At 27.2% G+C, this 23,445-nt stretch overlaps 1 protein-coding gene across 1 annotated transcript in view; it reads right to left on the bottom strand.

Moving 5' to 3' along the window:
• The window catches only part of RyR (Ryanodine receptor), a 417,183-nt gene that overhangs the window by 83,408 nt on the left and 310,330 nt on the right, over positions 1-23,445 (bottom strand). The window contains 8 exon segments of the mRNA XM_067275817.1: positions 11,386-11,456; positions 12,364-12,445; positions 14,747-14,851; positions 14,935-15,006; positions 18,539-18,595; positions 18,666-18,754; positions 21,037-21,191; positions 23,215-23,291. Coding sequence (XP_067131918.1) covers positions 11,386-11,456; positions 12,364-12,445; positions 14,747-14,851; positions 14,935-15,006; positions 18,539-18,595; positions 18,666-18,754; positions 21,037-21,191; positions 23,215-23,291 — 708 coding nt within the window.

Raw genomic sequence — 23,445 nt, 5'->3', positions numbered from 1 at the left:
AATTTTCATTTCCTATAAAAAATAAGCAAACATTGTAATTCATAAAATCATTTTAAACACCGTATTTTATATACTCTCAGTATGATTTAAAGAGAAAACCCATCTGATCAATTTGTTTGTGTTTACTGGTTTGAAAACAAACTTCACTCATGACTACCGGTACATATAAAGTCTAATCCAGCAACTTCAACCTTTAAATTTCCGGTACAAACGACGAAAATTAACAGAAAAAAACTAACGTTTTCGAATCTCCATCGAGATCTTCTTCAGGTTCGTTAATGGAATGTCATGAGAATAGAACTCTTTTGAAGTTCAAAAAATCGAACATCTCCAGCGTGCGATGACGATGCAAAACATAAGATTGATATAATAGACCTGAGTCTACTAACGTAACGTCGCAAAATATCAATGCAGGAAATAAAACCATGTCTACCATCGTGGATTGACCTCCGAGATGTATCGCCACGCGTACGATAAAACGTTGCTGTCTTTGTAATTAATGCATTTCCCCGATTTGGTAGCTCTGTAAATCTCCAGGGTCTCCAATGCCCTAATGTGGTCCGTTTTGAACGACTTCTTAATGAGGGTGGCGTTATCGAAGTCCGCTTTTACATCGGGGTCCGTGGCATACGTCGACAGGGCGGTGGTGTGCCTTTTTTTGGCAACGTCATTCTTATGTTCAGAAACCCTTTTTTGGAGGGATCTCTTGGTAGAACCAATATATACTAGGTCCCTTTGGAATCTGTGGTCTCTTAACGGGATACTATAAACGCCCGGTGCCCTTAAAATGCTCGATTTGTCCTTGGCGTTTCTGAGAAGCAAATAGATAGATGGCGTTCTCGTGTACGCTAACTTGGTGCCCTTCCTTAGCGCTATTTCCCTGTACAAGGAATGGAGGTCTTTGTTGTATAGTACAACCGTGTGCTGGTCGGGGCTCGAGTTAGGATCACTTCGCCCTGCGGAGGTGTGATGCGCTGTGTTTATATTACAACACTTACGAGCTAAATTGCGGATAAGGCTACTTTTGTATCCATGGCTAGTGGCAATGTCTTCAATGTGTTTTAGCTCTGCGATCGTGTCTTCCCTTTTAGTATTATGGGTGAATGCCCTATTTACTAACGCCCTGAACGCCGCAATTTTATAAGGGTACATACCCGCTGGGTCGGAGGATCCGTACCCTTATAAAATTGCGGCGTTCAGGGCGTTAGTAAATAGGGCATTCACCCATAATACTAAAAGGGAAGACACGATCGCAGAGCTAAAACACATTGAAGACATTGCCACTAGCCATGGATACAAAAGTAGCCTTATCCGCAATTTAGCTCGTAAGTGTTGTAATATAAACACAGCGCATCACACCTCCGCAGGGCAAAGTGATCCTAACTCGAGCCCCGACCAGCACACGGTTGTACTATACAACAAAGACCTCCATTCCTTGTACAGGGAAATAGCGCTAAGGAAGGGCACCAAGTTAGCGTACACGAGAACGCCATCTATCTATTCGCTTCTCAGAAACGCCAAGGACAAACCGAGCATTTTAAGGGCACCGGGCGTTTATAGTATCCCGTTAAGAGACCACAGATTCCAAAGGGACCTAGTATATATTGGTTCTACCAAGAGATCCCTCCAAAAAAGGGTTTCTGAACATAAGAATGACGTTGCCAAAAAAAGGCACACCACCGCCCTGTCGACGTATGCCACGGACCCCGATGTAAAAGCGGACTTCGATAACGCCACCCTCATTAAGAAGTCGTTCAAAACGGACCACATTAGGGCATTGGAGACCCTGGAGATTTACAGAGCTACCAAATCGGGGAAATGCATTAATTACAAAGACAGCAACGTTTTATCGTACGCGTGGCGATACATCTTGGAGGTCAATCCACGATGGTAGACATGGTTTTATTTCCTGCATTGATATTTTGCGACGTTACGTTAGTAGACTCAGGTCTATTATATCAATCTTATGTTTTGCATCGTCATCGCACGCTGGAGATGTTCGATTTTTGAACTTCAAAAGAGTTCTATTCTCATGACATTCCATTAACGAACCTGAAGAAGATCTCGATGGAGATTCGAAAACGTTAGTTTTTTCTGTTAATTTTCGTCGTTTGTACCGGAAATTTAAAGGTTGAAGTTGCTGGTTTACTGGTTTTATTCTAATAACAACCACCCTCAAATAGTAGCCAAGGCTATTATTCATGAATTTCTGAAAACTTAGTGAAACAATGTAAAAATAGTAAACACCATAAACAACAATAGGTAGGTACTGTACCATATTTACTTATTTAACTAAAAAAATTTAATAGAAAATGAAATATGTAAAATGAACAATATAGTAAACGTATTTTTTGATTTTCTTACTGGTATATTGAAAGTAAGTCCTTATAAAATAAATATCAATTACTATTTCAAGTACAGTCAAACCTGTTTTTGTGCAGTAGATAGGGACCGCATAAAAGAAAACGCATTAAAAAAAAAAAAAAAAAATCGCAAGAAACTTCACGAGTGGCTATAAAAAATAATTTTCGCAACACAATTAAAAAAATATTTTTTTTATGCAGTGAATAGGGACCACATAAAAAAAGTCTCACGTAGAAAATAACTCAAAACCGTACGAAATAACTAGAAATTGCTTTTTTAACTCCTTGGGCCTTTTTGTGCAATCCCTAATGGGGAAAAAAATCCTCTAAGAATTTTATTTTTTATATTAATTAATTATTTCCACTTAAATACCAATCTAACATTAAAAAGTTAAAAATAATGGTTAAAAAATTATTTCATTTGATTAATATAGCTGCAGGAAGTGTTATTTCATTTAACAAGGCATGAAATTTCACACTTGCAGTCTAAAGCTGGAGGGGAGCTAACTTACAGTATCTGTTCAAATATAACATAATATTTATGATTTTTATGCTATTGAAATAAGAGAGGACTGAAAAAAAGTATGAGAAAAAAATTTTACTGAATAAAAAATGAAAAAACCTGTTGATGTCATAGTAAACATCCAATAGAGTTTTAAAAAATTTTACAGGAGTCAATTATGTTCCAATTTGATTGAAATTTTCATATACCGCACAAAAAAAAAATGCACAAAAACAGGTTTGACTGTATAATTTGTTTTAAAAATTAAATATTCATTATGAAAGTTTGAATACTTTATTAATAATGAACATCAAATTGATATGTGCAAAGGAAATAATAATTGCACTTGAACACTAACCACAGAGAAAATGTCCAGTTTAAAATACAGCAGCCGTGGCTATTATTTGAATAAAACTGGTATGTTGCACATGTTAGAGACCTTCATTATTATTGTCATTCCATTTATTATTACTTTTTTCCAGGTTTATATTAAAATATTATTATAATTAAGACTGCTTTAATTTAAGCCTTTTTTGTTTTTACTTTGCTGCTATATTAATTAAAACAACATATATATTAGAGGGGTGCTTAGTGTAACAGACGTTTGCCACTAACAAATTGCACCATTCTCATATAGTTAGTTACATCAAGGATGAACTGTAATTCTTTTTCTACGTATTTGAAATGTTTCACTTTTGTATTATATGCTTATCTTTTTACATAATGGTTTTGCAATTAGTAAAATTATAAAATTATCATCTTTATTTTTATAATTCAAATAAAGTAATCCTTATTTTTAGGATTTTAATAAAAATCTACAAGCTAAATTTGAATATAATGTTTCCTTACATATCTAAATTTTGAAGCATATTCAATGGTTTGATACTTCAGTAATAAAAACATCCATATTAAATAACATATAAAAAGTTTATTTAAACTTACATTAACAATTGCTGTAAAATAAATCTTTGAGAGGTTATATCTAACTAAAAAAATATTTGCTTGAGAGAGAGAGAGAGAGAGAGAGAGAGGGAAAAAATTAATAGTAGTTTCATGTTTGAGATATAAAAAATATTTTAAAATATTTCATAGAAAATTAGTAATTTTTTAAATGAAATAATTTTTAGGTTTAGATTATTTTTTAATAAATGATAAAAGCAAGAAGATTAATAATTGTTTCTAGTAGGCCACTTTTAACATAGATGTTTGTGTTTGTCAGATTTTAATGGAAATTGTTTTTTGGGGTGCTTTAAAGTCACTGTGACACTTAAAAAAAACCCCCACCAAAAATTTTTTAAAATGATTTTATTAGAATGTTAGAAAATATTTTTTTCTCATGTATGAGATTTTATATTTTAATAAATTGATGTTTCTGATTATAAAGATTTTTGAAAAACTGAAAAAAAAAAAATGTAAAAAAAAAATTAACCAGAGAAGCTAAAAATTTTTTGTATATTAAATGAGAAAATTTAATAAAAATTGAATAATTTTTTAAATCAATTCATAATAATATACCACTTTTAGAACTATCCTGCCATAGGAGGAAATGCCCTTATGCTCAGCTCAGAAAGTGTAAGGCTCAGCTTAATAAAAGCTCAGAAAGTGTAAGGTTATCAGAAAATGTAATATAATCATTTAAATCTGCTAAAAATAAACAGATAAATAATAAAATAAAATAAAAAAGTAATGTCAGCAAGGCAGTCATCACATTATTGATAAAATTAAATTCTAATAATCAAATTTTAAAAAAAGTTTTAATTTAAAATTAGGTCTCTTGAAATATGATTAAAATATTCATTTTTAAAACAATGGAGTTTTAAAAATTTAAACAAATAATCTTATTTTCTAATATTAATGTTATACAGAATATTGTTTAATATTATATTATACTATATATTATTATTATATATATAATAATAATATATACTCTTATAACTAACTTCCAATGATAATATTCATCTCTATAAATGCATATTATGATATTTGCACTAGAATCTTCTATAAGATACAATGTATAAAGATATATATAGAGATGATTATTATTTCGATATATAAAAATTAGTTGAATATAAGGAAAATTAATAATTATGGTATAAAAAATGATGCAAATAAGCAGCAACAAACCTTATAAATTCAACAAAATATTTATAATAGACTACTAATATTCATTGTTGGGTTAAAAATGAGAGATGCAGTAGGCATTGGAGAAGAGGTTAGATTTCTGTTTGCATAAAGTTATGGATAGTTAGCACAATTAATGAGGCCTATTCAAGACAGAGAGAATACAGACGGAATACAAAGAAACTTTAAATATTTAATTAGAAGGATAAGTTGATAAATAAGAAAAAAAGTGCTGCTGCTAGCTTTGGAATTTTATATAATCATATGAGAGCTGAAACAGTTGATCAGGAAAATGAGAAAATACTAATAAAAATAAACAGATAAGAAGATATTTGTCTATTGATCTTGTACAATGCTTATAATAAAGATATTTAACATTGGTAAATTACTTTATTTCAGTTCTATGCATTTATTAAAAAGTCTTTTGAAGAAACATGAAGATATCTAATATACAAAATCTCACTATACTAATAAAAGCATATAGAAAAAATTAAATTTTCAGAATACAGAAACATTTGGCAATAAGAACTGAATCAGCTTTTGATTTTTGGATTTTGAATTTATTTCAGAAGTTTTGAATTTTTAACAAACAATATTTGATTAGATTTAAATATTTGTACTCTGTGTCAAAAAAGCATTTATAAGTTTAATATATTTCTATGTAACATCAAGATGATAAGGCTTATATCAAAATTTGAAAAACAGAAACTATTGGACTTTTTATTGCTAATTTTCTCTCTAAAATTACAATTTTTCCTTGAAATAAAAGTAAAATAAATTTAGAACTATTTTTAATCATATCAAAATTTCTTGATAAGGTAAGTGTTGCATATTTCACATTTCATCGTTAATACTCTAAGAAAGCATATAAATGATGTTTAGCACAAGTTTGTATCACATGCTTATTTTTATTATATAACAACACATTTTTTTTTCTCAGCAAAAATTTTTCCTGTGGAAATATAGGGATAAAAAAGGATTATAGGTAGGAAATAATGGTAAATTAATGCAAAGACAGTAAAAAATTCTACAGATTTTTTTTTGTAATGTAAATAAATACTTGCATTTATCATTTTCAATTGTCAATGATTTCATAAATTATGATTAGGGTAACTATACATCCTGGATTGTCTGAGACAATCCCCAGATTTCTCTTGTTTTTAACTCAAAAATAGAATAAAATATTAATTTAAAGAGAACCATTTATAGATCCTCTAATGCAATCTAACCAATTTATAAGTTGACAACATATAAATAATTTTAAAAAATAATCTAAATTTAACCATTTTTAATCATTATAATTAAGATGATATTTATCATAATCAATGGAATTCTTTCATTCATTGGCAATAATTAAAAGTTTCCTATTATAATTAATCATAAGTAAATAAATTCTATGCATGAAATTAGTTAACTATTTATTTATAATAATTATTGAGCTGCAATTTGAAAAAAATGTAGATCTATAAATTCTCACTTTTGTCTGTCTGTCCTTAATCTTGAGAATAAAGTTAGATAGGTGAAAGTAGAGACCAGATATGGAAAGATTAGAAATAGGAAGCCCCCAATTAACTATATACGAACTTCTGATACAAACCAGAAGTTGTGTTATTTCAATTCAAAACTTTTTCCCTGAAAAGAGTTAGATAGATGACTGGCATGACTCTATTGCTAACAGGAAAGGTATGATGTACAGGGTCAAAACACTACTAATTTGAGGTGGAAAGCATATATTTTAAATTAAATAAATGAAAAAAACTATGATTAAAAATTGCAGCCCAGCATTGTGACAATGTCACAATAAATAATTGCTTGAAGATGCATTTATTAAGAATTAGAAATGCATCATATACAGTATATATCATTCAATCCATCATAACTTACACATTCTTTAAAATACCAATTGACCATAAGAAAAATAATTTAAATTGATATTGTTAAATCACTAACCATGATAATCAGCTATCAATAAAAATTCAAATAACTCAAACATATTTAATTTTAATTGTTTGAATAGACTAACTATTAAGACATTGTAATTCTATTTTCAAACATTTGCGATTTTAAGCTGAAAATAGCTGAAATAGATCAAAAAGGTTCATACAGTAGATTAGTAGTTTATAAAATAATGCCAGTTTTCAGTTTGTTGATTAATATAATATAGTTACTTGATAGCAGGTTTGAATCACATTGTAGACTTTTCTGATTAGATTTAATACATGAATTAAATTACAGTAGAGCATCCATTATCCGACCCCCGATTAACTGACTTATCGGTTAACCGACCGCGTTCTAGTCGACAAATTCAAATGTCCGCTAGTGACGTGGCGCTACAATATTTGGTTATGTCTTGGCTACTTTAATATTATTTTTGTTAAATTTTTGCATGTTTTAGCTGACAGCACTGGCTCGACCATGAAAGGGAGGCCAGTATTTAAACCATGCTTAATTTTTTATTTTGTCTTTATTTTGTGGAAAATAAAGAAATAATTTTTCACCATAGAATAGCGACGATTATTATTTTTAAAAAACTTTTTGTTAGGCTTAACATCGTTAAAAATTCAACGCAAAGCAACGCACAATGGAGAAAAATTCAACATGCAATAGGTTAATAGTGATATACTAATAATGTATTTTTTCATACTTTTCAGTTATCCGACCAACCCCAGTCCCCAATTAAGTCGGATAATCGATGCTATACTGCAGGGGTGGCCAACAAGTCGATCGCGATCGACCGGTCAATCGCCGAGCCAATTTTGGTCGATCGCTAGCAATGTCTTGACTTAATGTATTATATTTGTAACCGAACGCAACTGTATGCATGCAGTTATGACTCGACTCATAAGCAGTGAGTGCACTTCGTACTGAAAACACAGTGTATAAACATAGTATGTATTTCATACTCCCCCTCCCCACTTAGACTATGCCTATGACAACAAGTCGATCGCGACACATTTTTACGATAAAAAGTAGATCTTATGTGCACAAAAGTTGGCCACCCCTGCTATACTGTACTTAAACAATTAAATAAACTGCTAAATGACAATTTGTCATCTATTAGTAAAAAATTCAACAACAAACAGTCCAAAGTTTGTTATTCATTATTTTAATAAACATTTTCATAATTTAATAAAGTTTAGATTTTAATAACTATAAAAAAATTTTAATTTTTATAATTTTTTACATATTGAAATTAAATACTACAGTCTGAATTTTAAAAAAATATGTTATAAGAATATCATCATCCTACACACCGGGGTGTATAAAATATAATGAAATCATGTGACCCAAAGATAAAAAAGAATACAAAGATTAAAAAGAATATGATACAGTACGACAAGGAACACGACAGATATAGCGCATGCGCGATGGTCATCGCGCTTTCGAACTATCTTCATTTGAATTTGTTCTTAAAAGATCGGAACGCAGTTTTTTAAAAATAATAGAATCCAGCAGTTAACCTGAAGAAGGACACGGAAGGCGTCCAGAAAACGTTCGTTGAATTGAAGTTATTTATTTCACACCGGTCAATAGGCACAAGTGAGTTCGATTTATATGTTATAAGAATATTTATCTTCCATATTATTTAGTAAATTTTTAATAAATTTTAATAATTGAAATGGTTTTAGTACTGAAACAGTTAGTTGTACAGTTGAATTTAAGAAACAACAAATACTAAGTTAAACTTACAAATAATTTAAATTTGAACTGATTAAAATTCATATGAAATTACATGAATTTTATTTAGTTTATCATTTATGAACTATGAAGTTTATATTATAGTAAAGCAAGGTTTTAAATTTGCAATTAATTAATAAACAATAAATAGTACATATTAATTACATTATATATATATATCAGAGTAGATTTAATTTCATATTAAAAAATTTTGTACTTTATGTTTTTTTTATCATTTCATCAACATATTTCAAGAGCTTTATTTAATAAAATAATTTTAAACATTTTTAAATACATAAAATTTTAATATAATTAAATTCAATAAATTATATCATACAAAATCTATTTTGTAATTCAAAAACACTAAATGGTCATTAATTTATTGGGTGAAATAAGAAAAAAAAATTATATATTTTATTTAATAAATTTAAATAAGCTTAATGTATTTTATCTAGTCTTCTGATTTGTTATTTCAGGTAGATAATGTTACTAACTTTTTGATTGTTTATTAATGTCAACTAAAATCAGATTTATAAAATTAAAAAACCATATTCACAAAACTCACAAAATTCTGCTTTCAGAACTGTTATCAAATATTAATATTTTTTATTGATACTACTTTAAAGACCAAACTATTAAGTACTGTACATAAACAATATTTCATTCAAAATATACTTTTAATTTAATAAATTTTGTCATATATAGTAATTCCAAACATTTTAGGCACAAAAAGTAAAAATTATAATTGGTTATACAATACATATTGTATATAAAATTTAATTGTTTAATAAAACTGTGAAATCAACAAATCCTATTTGAAGATTATGTATCAAAGTTTACTTAAATTACTTAATTAGCTTTATGATTTTTTGTAGTTTTTTGATAATCAATTAATAAACACCATTATTAAGTTATCATACTTTGTTAACATTTATGTTAGACAATTTGTTTCAGTAATCATATACTGTTATTAAATGCGTGGATTTTAATTTTCCATGAAATTTTAATATATGAATAAAAGCATGTTTTCCATATATGTATATGCTACTTTATACAAAAGTATATGCTACTTTATTAAAAAATAAGGATTAAATTGCTTATTATTGATTTTTCAATTTTATTTCCTTTTCTAAAAATAATGACAATATAGTTTAAAACCTGATACCCACATTATTAATATGACCATTTAATGCTAACATCTTAAATACTACAAAAGTATCAATTTTTTAAAATTTCAATTCTACAATTTTACTTTTAATTGCTTTATCAGAATTTATTAATTAAAACAGAATAATCCAAATATTTTCAAATCTTTAAAGCAAAAGCATTAAAAACTATTATATTTTAAACAATATTCAAATGTTAACTTCATCAAAGAAATACATCTCAGAATAAACATTCAGACTATAAATGGTATATTATATATAAAAGATTATATAAAGTTATAATGAATAATTTTGATAAGAAAACAAAATAAAATTAGTAGTAAAAAAAATTTAAATTTTGGAATGGAATTCTTAGAATGTGAATTAATATCGACGGTAACACAAAGAAATGGATACAAGATGGAGGAAAATAAAAACACAACATACATTTATTCTACAGAAAGCACAAGGAATGCACTTTCTGTAGATCATGGCATGGACCATAGAGTGGAAGGTGTGACAATTTCAAGTTTAAGGGTTACATTTACAACTTCCTAACAGGAATAAAGTTTAAGTTTTAGAAAGAATATGTAAAAGGAGATTTTCAGTTATCAAGAAAAATATGGATTTATAAGAAAAGCCAAAATCCATAGTATTGTTAACGGTAAAGAATAAAAATGATTTCTTCAATGTAAAATGGTTAATAAAAAATACTTGAACTTAAAAAATTAAATTGAAATAAGATGAAATCATGCAAATTTTTGGATCATTTTCAAAATTTTGTTTTGATTAATAGATATACATTAATTAACCTTTTATTTAAAAATCTTATAAAATTGACATATGTATTTAAAATTAATATTATAATTTTAATGTTGATATTAATCTTAATAATAATACAAATTTATTTGAATATTTTGTTGATTTTTAATTCAATCAAGCTTGTTATGGTTATAGTCTAAAATGTCTGGAGATAGATTCCTTTTATGAATTTAGAGTCTAAACGACGTTTAAAAGTACAAAGTGAATTTTTTCAATGTGTTTAGTGTTTCTGATTGTCAAAGATAAATTATGGTCCAAAATCTTACATCAATCTATTATATATTTTATAAATAAATTTTGATAGAGCAATTAAAATTAAATTATTTACAACTAATTGCTGATGTGAAGTTCAATTCATTTAATTTTAAAGTAAAAATTTAATAACACTTTAGTTAAATTTGTCTTACAAAATCCTTATTTATTAATGTGAGCCTATTGCAAAAAAATTTGGAATTTTATGATATAGGTAAAAAAAAAAACAATTATAAATTTTTACTGATTTATATTTTTATACATGATATCATTTGATATTCTTAGTCAGTGTATATGTTCCTGTAATATTAAATAATTTTATCATTTTTCCATTTCTTTTATTTCACTATATAATTTGATATTTTTCTTGATTTACTTGAATTACATTATTTTGCAATGATTAAAATAAATTTTGGAACATAAATTTTATTACAACTTTTAAAAAATAAATTTTTTAATTATTTTTTACCTTATACTATTCAGGAGTTAACAGAAAACTCACCTCCACATTAGAAGCAGACTCAACCAAGGTGTCAACCATTTGTTTGCCAATAGTACCATTCATAACATTACCTATATAAAATTTAAAATGTGTAATATTGAAACTATCAGAAGGCTAAATATAATTGTACTATATAAAATATTTATTTCTTAATCATTACATGAAAAATATTTATCAAAGATTTTCATGTTTGCATTTATTTTTTATATTTCTTAATAAATATTTTAAAAAAATAATTTCTCAATTTTTAAAAGTATTTTGAATAAATAATTTATTAACTTTCATAAAATCACACTATGAAATTGGGGGAAACAGTGATGGAGACACATGAAAATGTTGATCAAAACAATCTCGTGCCTATACACCTTTTTTGTTTCTCTGCCTCAAAGAAATCATTAAGGGTTCACATTTTGCTGACAATTTTGTGATTCAGTTTTGTGGCCCATGTGACAACAGTTCCTAAGGCAGTTCACCAAACAAGACATTTACAACTGTTTCCAGGAGCTTTACAAATGTTTTAAAATGTGTGTTGTGTCTCATAGAGAGTACTTTGAAGGCCATTAAAAGTAGTTCCTATGTATCTTCTGTTTTGTTGTTTTCATTTTAACTTTCTCCAAACTTTTTAGACACACCACGTAAGATATGAAATATAAAAATGATAGTTATTGTGATATTTATTTCTAATTTGAGAAATCTCTATTTTCCTATAATAGATGACTGAACAAATGCTTAATAATATTGAAAATTTTATTTTGAGGAAACCTTTTGGAATAACAATTACTTCAATTAACTATAAATGTGAAAGAACACATCTGGCTTTAAATAAATCTTAGAGTAATATTTATGCTGTTTAATTTTTTTTAATATTATTTAAAATTATATATTAGAATCAAAGATTTCTTAAGTATGCCATTTAATTAATATTTTAGAGTAAAGTCATATTATTATTATTATAATTAAAAATTTAATCAATCATACCTTCTAGCATACTTAGCATCATAATCACCATTTCTTTTTGTAGTTCTAATAATTCTTTCAATAGATCCAATTGACTTGAATTCTAAATAGAAAAAAAATCTAAATTAATTTTGTTTCTTTATTATAAGCATTTAAAATTATAATAAAAAAATAGAAAATTATGTGTAGTTAGAAGCCATGTGTTTCTATTCATATAATCATTTTAAACTTAATTTATTTTTCAAATATGAAAAAAGTTTTTTGTAATTCATTTTAGTCATATCTTTTTCCAATATTAATAGTCTGATCCAAAAATGTTGGAATGCAGCAATGAAAACTGATCAACTATTAGCATAATATCTATTAATAGACTATTAGACACTAATTTATAGATTTAACAATCTATTAATAGATTGTGAAATCTATAAATTTAGATGACTGTATTTTTTATACTTTGTGAGTGTGTAATAAATATTCAATGGTGTTGATAATCAAGGTTCAGATGAGTAATTTATCACTGTTTGGGCTATCTTTTTTACACAAAAGCAACTAAAAATTTTGCTATGAAGAACTGAAGACTGTTTGTGCTCTGAAAAATATCCAAAAAGGTGAATTTGTGCTACTTCAGCCTATTCTTTTTTTATTATTATTTTAAGATTACTTCTGTACTGGAAGGAAATAATTCTAACACAAGAGCTTAGTGTAAAAATATACACTTGATTTGTAATAAATGTTATTTTCACTTTAAAACTGTTTTGTTTTTATGCTTTATTAAACTAAATTTTAATGTTACAAACTTAAAATTAGATAGTTAAATGGCCAAGAAGGTTAAGGCCTATTCCTCTAGGGAACCTGGGAATAAATCTAGTCAAATCAAATAACCCAAAAATTTTTTGAAGATGGTTTGTCCTAGATATGTTGGTTCCATCCCACATGACCCAGCTGCTTCATTGTGAATCTGGTCAAACTTATAATGAGCTTGAAAATGAAAAGTTCTCTCTTAGTGTGGGAAAAATACTATTAAAATAAGTAAACTTTAATGTTTGGACTAAGAAATATAATAGTTATAACCAGTTTTATTATAGCAACTTTATAATAGTGATAATTATTAAATTCTAATTTAGGCAATTTTGGGCTACTTACTCTAGTTATTTTGGATCACAAAATACAGGCAATTCTGTTGGTAACTACTATCTTTTAGAGAACCTTCATTAGCCATTTTTTAGCCTTTTTTCCATAAGTGATAGTTTCACAAGTTTCTCTAACCGATCTTCCATAAGTGACAGTTATATAAATTTTTATTCTGTTTTGTTCTTAGTTTGTCTAATAAATTAAATGAATCCAACAGATTCAGATACAAGTTTAACTAATTTGTTAAAACATTATTCTATTCTAATCTAAATGTTTTCAAATTCTGATTTTTCTGTTATTTTTATCATCAACTATTCCTAGCAATGAATGTGCCTGAACTCTTAATATAACTGTTGGCTGACTTGGTTTTTCAGTAAGTATAATGGTATAAATCAATCAAACTATTTACAGCCAGAATATAATTTAAAAAACTTTGTAACTTAAGATAACTCCATACGTACAAGGTTCCTAAGAGTGACAATAGCTTCCAAAAAGATCTTAAGTATTTCAATTCTAACAAATGTTCCTTACATAAGAAACTGGCTGAACATAGATAAGAAATAGCAAATAAGAAACACACCATTGCCTTGGCCTTACATCATGTTTAAGCTAGCATTGCAATTTGGAACACATCTGAGACCTGATGCAGATCTTATTCATAGATCAAAAACATTTGTCTATATTATGGTTCATATAAACATCTCAATAACCTGATATATATTAATAATCAACCAACCAACAACCAAATTAATTGGGCAAGAATTATGGAATCAGGAAGAAAAGAATCTGCCCGATTCTTTTCTTCCAGATTACTCTAAATTCTAAGTTTAAAATATAGTTATTACTTCCATTAAGAGATGGTGCCTAACATAGTTTGTGAGCTGCAGCACGACAGGTCACAACTTAGATGGGATTTATCATAATTAAGCAATAAAGGCACCAAATTTTAGAATTAATTTAACTCTGTACAATGTTATTGAAATAGAAGCAAACTTTAATTGGACTTGAATACAGATCAAGTGATTATTTTCTCCTTTAAAACTGGAAAAAACATTGACTAATATTTGGGTCAATAAGATATATTACTGTCTTTACAACAATTTATTATTTAGCATAAATTCTTTTATAAAGCTTTCTGCTAAATAGTCTTACAGGAATATAAATCCTACTAAAAACATTTGTATAAAACAAAAATGTTTATGTTATATTGAATAAATCAAATATCATGTAATTATTCTGTCTTTTAGCATATTTTTATATATAAAGATATTACCTTAGATAATTTGTCTTGCATATGAGCAAACAAAAATAAGAAACCACCTACAGCATCCCACAATCTGCTGTGAGCTAGTGCTTGTTGATTGAGAGAACATGGACCCTGTATTAATATAGATTTACAAATTAATAAAATTTTATTGAATTAATTATTAAAACTTATAACTATATATAACAATATTTTACCTGAATAAATTCAGTTAATGTGTTAAATACTTGCTTTGCTACTGTAATTGCTCTGCAAAAGTTATCTTTACCCTGAAAAATAAGATAAAATATTTTACATATTCACTGTTATATTGATTAATTATTGTTTTATGTAAAGTATATATGAAATTCTAATTAATAGGATATTATCTAATTCATCAAGAGCTATATTATGTAAAATGTGAAAATAAGATTGATATAATTTAAATTTAGTAATGGAATGAGAATGAGATAAGTGAAAGGGATAAAAAAATAATCAAAAAATACAGGCAAAGGATATGAAGAATGTTCCTTTATATAAAAATTACAACTATTCAAAGATTAGTAAATTGAATTAACAAGAAAAAAGTTTGTTAATATTCAATAACTATTACAAAATAAAAGTCAAATACTGATCCTGAGAGTATTTTGGTTTCTTTTACTGTAAAAAATAAATACATTGATACATCTGTCCTGAGTTGTTAAATGATATAAATAAAAGGTTCATAAAACTTAGTAATAGCACCATTAAAAAGAAATGAAAATTTTAGTGTAAAAAAAAAAATGGAAATTTACAAAGAAATTTAATATTACAAGTATATAATATAAAAATAGAATATTTTCTCTGTTTACATTAAAATTTTCTTAATATGCTCTTTGGCATAATACACAACCTGCATTAAATACAAATATTTTAAATACTACATTACTACAACTTATACATGGTCTTCCACAATGAATGCTATGCTTTCAAATCATTCTAATTATGTTAATTATTATCTGAGAAGTATATGACATACACTAATCAATAGAATCCAAGTTTCATTTCCTATCTGCATTCAAACATTGTCTACTACTTCTAGGAAACACCATGAACAATAATGGTGACTGTGACAAGAGAAAAGGCATTTTTTATTTTGCAGTTCACAAAGTTGGAATCACTTATCATTATACAACATGAGTAATCTGCAAGAACTACAGAATTGTGGCTGCTGTGGAAGGAGTGACATTGGATATGCTGTACTTAGTGTAGAAAGAATTTAAGTAACACTTAGAATTGTGACATGAGGTGCACATTGAGAAATTGTAAGGGACTAATGTAAAACTTGGACAGTTTTCAAATGGTTTAATGTACATTACAACATTCTCAGATAATAATTAACATAGTTACAACAATTTAAAATGTTAATGTTGTCATTCTTTTTGGAAGAATATATACACACTGTGTAACTTATGTGTACACTGTGTAACAGAAATAATGTAAAAAAAATTTTTTAAACTAACTATATTTCCAGAAGTTTTTGACAATATTTTTTATAAGACCTATAAATACAGTAAAACTTGGTTATAGTTTTGCACTTATGCATTTTTCACATTTATATGTTTTATTTAACAGATCCTGGCTAACTCTTGAATAATCTAATGTTATTTTCTTTCATTTACTTATTCATTTTCCTTTACCTTGTACATTTAATTTGTAAGTTCCAATACCATACAAAAATTCACTTATACTTTTTCTTGATTTTTACTTTTATCAGATTAAAATAAAATATCTATTAAAAGGTAAATTGAAAAATTTAGTTCTGAATATGTTTATGTTTATTATCCTCCAATTTATAATTGATGTTTTTCATAAAGCAGTCCTCCTTCATGTAAAAAATGTGGGTGGGCATAAGGAAGAGGTTACCATTTTTACTACAGGAGCAAGAATAATTAGATGCAATCGGCAGTTTTTAAGTGTAGGAAGTTTAAATAAGTTGTATGAGTACAGAGTAAGAAATCAGCACAATAACAAAAAATCCAGAAAAAAAATCTTTAATAAAACTAAGATTTTCAACTAACTTTATTGGCCATTGTCAGGTTTGAACATAGAACAGAATTTACAAATTTGATTAAAAAAAATAATTATTCCCATTGGAAGTTGCCTCTTGTGTCATATTAAGGAACTTAACAAGTTATTTCAAATTTCTTAATACACAAGTGACTTTTAATCAAATAGTCGTTCTTTAATCAAATTTGTATATTCTATCCTATGTTTGTCAGTATTTTCATTGTAAACCTAACAAGGGTAAATAAAATTGGTTGAAAATATTAGTTTTATTAAAAGTATTTTTTTTGCTGGATTTTTGGTTTGTGGTAATTTCTTACTTATACATCCAGTTCCTTTGATTGGTTTTTATGAATACATAGTCTAAACTTTGAAAATATAAACTGTCATCAAATTTCACTTATTTGTAATTTATATTTTAAGTTAGAATTCATTAACTGTTGATAGCAGAATCAAACTGATTTTTGTGATGGGTGTATTTATCAGCTATTTTAGCTTTACATTATATGTATAATAAATAAAGTTTTTACTTGTCATTGTATTCCCAATGGCTTTTATTACATGCATATTTATAGCATTGTAAGATTTATTTTCTCAACAGGAAAATAAGCTAACATCTGGCTCAATAAGTACTACAATAACTTCTCGGTTTTCGTGACAATTAATTTCTCCCAACACGCGTAAGTTACACATGAATTATACATACATATAGTATACAATTTTATATATGGGCGAAACTGTCTAGAAGTTCTCTTACCGCTATTTGTTGATCTTCTGGCTCGATCGTCGATCACCTTTTCTCGCTGCTTACCTCAATGTTCATCCCACTCGCTGCCCAGGTCGTCCGTCCAAAAGTCCCTTTCGGTCAACCTTATCACCCTTTTATACACTCCTGCCTCCCCCTGCTGTTTCATCGTCCCTTCCAGGTCTAACGGACGATGGAACACGGGAAAGCAACAAACAAAGGGCATTGTCTGATAACAGAAAAACATGGTGAACGATCATCACAGCATAACACATTCAATGCCAAAGATGCTATACTGCCTCGCCCAATATGCTGAGGATGCTCATGTGTGTCCCATGTCCTCAGTTTGATTATACTATTGTGTGGAGAAATTTTATCCTTTGTTTATAAGAAGTTTATTTTTATTGTTTATAGTACATTTTAAAGAATATGTTTCATCCATTGGTTTTGTGTTAGTATTCTGTATATTAATATTCTACCTGTACAAACCCAAGCATTAGGCCCAATGTTTTTGGTAAAAAATAAATAAAAATGCAACATCAAAAATTCCTTTAACATTTTAAACATAAATATTATGATTAAATAAAAAATAAAAAATTTTTGTCATATTGGTAGGAAAATTGGATCTTACGCTGGCAATGAACATGCTAATAAATTGAATAAATGAAAATGAAATAAGTTCATTTACTGTATTTGTATTTTCTTTTCCAATTTTTTTTTCTTTTTTTTGTCAAATTCTAATTATATTTAATATTTTATTCAAAGATGTTTAAAATCAACATTTAGTTGATTTGTACATGCACATGAATGATATAGCCACTCTTTAAATGCTGATTCACTGTCTGGTCTGGCTCATTTGTAAAGAAAGGCAGTGTCCAGTTATATGTTTTTTCATTTATGCTTCTAGTTTCATAAAAAATGTATGACCAAGATTTTACTTTATCTAATATTTGCAGATATTTAAATACTTAGTAAAATTAAATAGAAAAATGTTATCAGAATATCTTAACAATTAATTAAATTTTACTTACAGGTTGATCTATGACTTCTTTGCTTGAATAATGCCAATAAAAGTCCATAATAGATTCCTAAGTGAATTTTAAATTGTTATGAAAATTCAAACATTTTAAAAAATCTAAACTATCTTTAAATACTTACTTGTAATCTTAATAAATAATCAACAGTGCTAATTACTACATTCACAGTTGTAGTGTTGCCTGCTTGTGTTCTTAAATAATTCTGGAATTCTAAATACAGAGAATGTATCAAATCAAAAAGTTACATATTTAAATATTTTAAACTATTCAATATAATTAATATACATTAATCAATTATCTTTGTAATAAATATCTATAAAGTTGAATATTACTACAGTAGGGTCTGTTTTATATGGGATTGGTTTACATGAATTCATGTTTATGTAGCAAATTATTAGGTTTGTGAGGTCCAGCAAGTGTCTCTAAACTTGTCTTAATAGTTCTCTGCTAATAAAATAGCAAAGGAATGTAACCATACTATTGAACTACTTACTTCCTGGGTAATTTATGGATAGCTTTGAACTATAGTTTGAATAACTGCCAAGAACATGTAAATAAAGAGTTCATCTCTTTCAAATAATTTCAAAAATCCAGTAAGTTACAAGCATTTTCCAAAAATAATGCTTTTGAATGTTGTTTTATCTTGAAATGCATCTTGGATTTGGGTGAAGGCAAGAAGTTTCTATTTGTAAATCATGGCTGGTGTATGCGATAGATGTCACTACACCTGCCAAAGACATTCCAGCATTTTTGCTGTACTAAGAATAATAAACATGTTTTCTCACCCTGTTCGTCTCTTCCCTTTCTTGTGTTTTGTGTCATCACTACTGTGCCAGGAAAGCATTTTCGACCATGCACTGCTATGTGATTTCCCATCATCTAGGTGTACTCTGTCTCTCCTGAAAGTTTGTAACTGCTGTACTGATATACCCTGTATGTATCAATCAGTAAAGTAGCAAATATAACTGGTGCCTGGGGCATGACACTTTATTGGTGCCCCCCTCCAGAAACACATATAGTAATATAATATATAGAATTTACTCTTAATAAGAATATAATACAAATAATAATAGAATGTAGTACCTACCTTAAAATATCTATAATATATTACAAATAGTTAGTATTACCTTCATGCCCCCTTGCTACACTACTGGTATCAATAAACAGGAAAATTTGTAAAAGTGTCTTGAATCTGAATCCATTAGCACCCACAAACATGATTTCTTGGGTCCAGGAAGCTGAACCCAAGCAGGGTGTGTGATTCTCACACATCCTGCTTGGGTTCAGCTTCCTGGCAAATTCAGTATCAGGTGACATCATTGCCATACACCCCTACTTAGAATTTATGCACTGAAACACCACAGTCCATTTCTTTCAACAGTTATATTTTATCTTAGATTGATATGGACAGGTGTTTATGTTTGATAACATCACTGACATATGCATGTCTCTTAGTATCCACAGCTAAGGTTCAATTTAAGCAAAATAAACTAATATCATAAAATTGTACAATCACCACAAACAAGTGCAATGTAAATAACGTAAATAATCGCACCCTATAAACAATGCCATCTATGATCTCCCAGTAAACTAGTCTAATGGTCACAGGAATTTCAAGTTCCCTCTCATAATTTCATCTGGACTGATATAGGTGCAGGACCATAAGTTGCTGGAAATTTGGTGGTGTACTTGTGTTAAATTATCAAATTAATTTTTTATTTCTAAATTTTGTTTTTATTTTTAGATTAATTAATTATCACTTACATTGAAATCATGAGGATAAAGAATAAAACAGGCTTGAAAAATTAATATTAGTTAGTATTATTTACTTAAAAAATCAAATTTATGAATTTATAAGATCAAAGAATAAATTACTGAATTCAGATATTTTATAGAATAATTTAACAAAAAAATTCTTAAACTATAACATGCCAAATCATAAGTTTCTCTCAGTTTGTTCAGAAATTAAAAATTTTGAAAATTCACCAACTCATTTAAAACTCGTGTACAGTATTATTTCTGGGATTCTTGACTCTAACACATTGTAAAATATCACAGTTAATCAAACATTAAAGCTTACTAGTTAAGGTAAAAGGTCAAGCCTGCTTTTTGAATGCCTGTTCTAATAAGGCATTGTTTCTTCATTACTGAAAAGGAGAAAAGATAAAAAACAAACTGTTAAATACTACAATTATAAAAAGTATGCTGTAGGGAATTGATACAAAAATGGTTCAGTTTTAAAGAAAATAACTGTTTCGTAACAGTGTGGTGCAAGAAATAACTTCCTTTATTTATGAATGACATATTTTTCCTTATATCAGTTAAAATTTCATTTATAAAATCTGGAACTTTTAATTTTCTAAGCAAATTGTTTGGGATATAAGTTGAAGGATAAGGATTCTGAGATTTTTCTGAATAGACTAATTGGTCATCCTTTAATTATTGAATATAATCATATCAAATACATTATACTGTAGTTACAAATAACTTACCAAGATTGTGACCTTCACATAGCAGTTGCAAAAATCGGAAAAGAGCACAAGTAAAATCAGCATCATGCATATTTTTCTGACCTGCAGTGCCTTCTGAACCAACACCAAGTCCTTCTGCTTTTTGATTTCTTTCAAAAGCATCTAAATCTAATACACTAAAAATTTAAATAAAAAAAAATCAGTTATCATAATAATAGAACTCTTAAATTATTTAAAAACTCCACAGAATAGTTTGTAATCAAGAACATCATCATCAAATAATACAATTCTTAAAAGAAGATATCTCCATAGTTTATATTTTAAATTAATTAACTCAAACAATAATTATTTGTTATTTTATAATTATAACAAATTATATAAATATAAACAACTTTACTAAACCTGATACATTGCATTAACACATCATCAACTTCCGTAAATCATTGGGCTGTAACCCAATGATTTACGGCAGTTGATATTGTGTTATAACAAATTACAAATTAATTTATTTCAAATTAAATGTGTGATCTAATTTCTATTCTTTCTAGCAATAACTTAGATAAAATAAGTTATTAAATAAAAAATATCTCTAGAAAACTATTCATTTTTTAAACAATCTTACTAATAAGAAAGACTAAAACTTATTAAATTATTATTGGTAAGATTTGTAAGAAATATATTGAAACGGTTTGCAAAACTACAAATGTATATACTTAATATAAATATGTATGATAATTTTGATTAATATAAAATTAATATTTGTCAATAAAATATCTGGACATAACTTTTAAAAATTTTCTAATCTTCAAATAAATCACAGCTTGATTGTTTAATATCCAAACAGCTAAAATCCTCATTATTTTTCAGCCTAAAAATAATTCACCTTTTAGAAATGTTTGGCTTTTTTAATCTATTTTACAAATAGTCTTTCCTTCCATCTATAAATATTAGCAGATTTTCGAAATAGAATGTTAATGATACAACTACATCACAAAGAAAAAACTTAGAATACAGTGACACTTTTTAATCATTAGAAGATTAAGTGTTTAATGAAACTGCTTATAATTAAATGAACTTTAAATGTTACATATTAATTTAGAAATATTACTGTAGTAGTTTAATTAAATCTAAATGCATTTGCATTAAATCAACAATGATAATGTTGATAAATAAATAAAATAAATTTATGGCATTATATTTAATTTTTATAGTAAAAAATGTTGTTATTTTATACATGATTATATTATTTTGAAATGCTGTATCATAAACTTTACATTTAATCATAAACATTTAAAAATATAAAAACTTAATGTTAAGTTTTTCAGTTGATTTATTGATTAGCGAGGTTGAGGCCGAAGTTTTAAACGTGAAAACGTGTACGTTGGACGTTCAGCACCGCTTTCCTGTAAGCAAAGAAGTTTAACAATGGTGTTTGGAAAGTCAGTGGAATCAAGCTTAACATTCCAAATGCCATTGTCAAACTTCTATGCTTACAGGAAAGTGGCGCTGAATGTCTGAAGTACACATTTTCACGTTTAAAACTTCAACCTCAACCTCGCTATTAATTAAATTACTGCTATAAGTAGTTTTTACACTTATTTTAAATTATATAAGTTAGATTTCATAGCTGAAATATATAAATTCTTTCTAAAAATAATGTTTCTTATTTACAATAATGAAAAATTTCATTATTGTAAACTGATGATGACAGTTTTAATATTTTTGATATTCATAAAATTCTATAAACTGTATTTAATCAAGAACTATAAAATAATCAAACTCGAGCAAGAAATACAAAAATCTACAAAAGCAAATGTCTTCACCCATGTTAAATAGTCATCATCAGGCTAAAAGACCTTTGAAGTTCAAACACAGCTGTTAAAACAAATAATTTGAAAGGATGAATTTCTTAGGATTAATGATTGCCATCCGTGTGCTAAAGAAATTCATCTTTTCAAAGCATTTGTTTTAACAGTTGCATTCAAACTTCAAAGGTCTTTTAGCCTGATGATTTAACATGGTTGAAAATGTTTGCTTTTGTAGATTTTTGTATTTCCTGATAAATTTTGGTTATTTTTGTAATGCTTAATTACACATATCCAGTTTGTGCCATTGAATTCTATATATTTATTTTAAGAATTATAATTATCATACAGATATCTCTATAGAATTAGATCAATTAAATAAAATTAAGATTACCTGCAGGAATTCATTAAACCAGCAATTGAGGTGAAAAAGCCAACATCTTTTTTTTCTTTCAAATGTTTAAGCATGCTCTGAAATAGATAATTTTTCAGATTTTAATAATAGATAATAAAAATTATTATTAATGTCTTTTATTTAATCTTTAAAATAATTTAATAATAAATTACTTTTGCTTTATGCAATAATTTAACTGTATTAATTTGATTAATTTGAGATACCAGCCCA

Source organism: Centruroides vittatus, unplaced genomic scaffold, assembly GCF_030686945.1.
Source record: "Centruroides vittatus isolate TY-2023 unplaced genomic scaffold, ASM3068694v2 contig_1158, whole genome shotgun sequence".
In the NCBI taxonomy this organism is placed as follows: domain Eukaryota; kingdom Metazoa; phylum Arthropoda; class Arachnida; order Scorpiones; family Buthidae; genus Centruroides; species Centruroides vittatus.
This window is presented reverse-complemented; position numbering and strand designations above follow the sequence as displayed.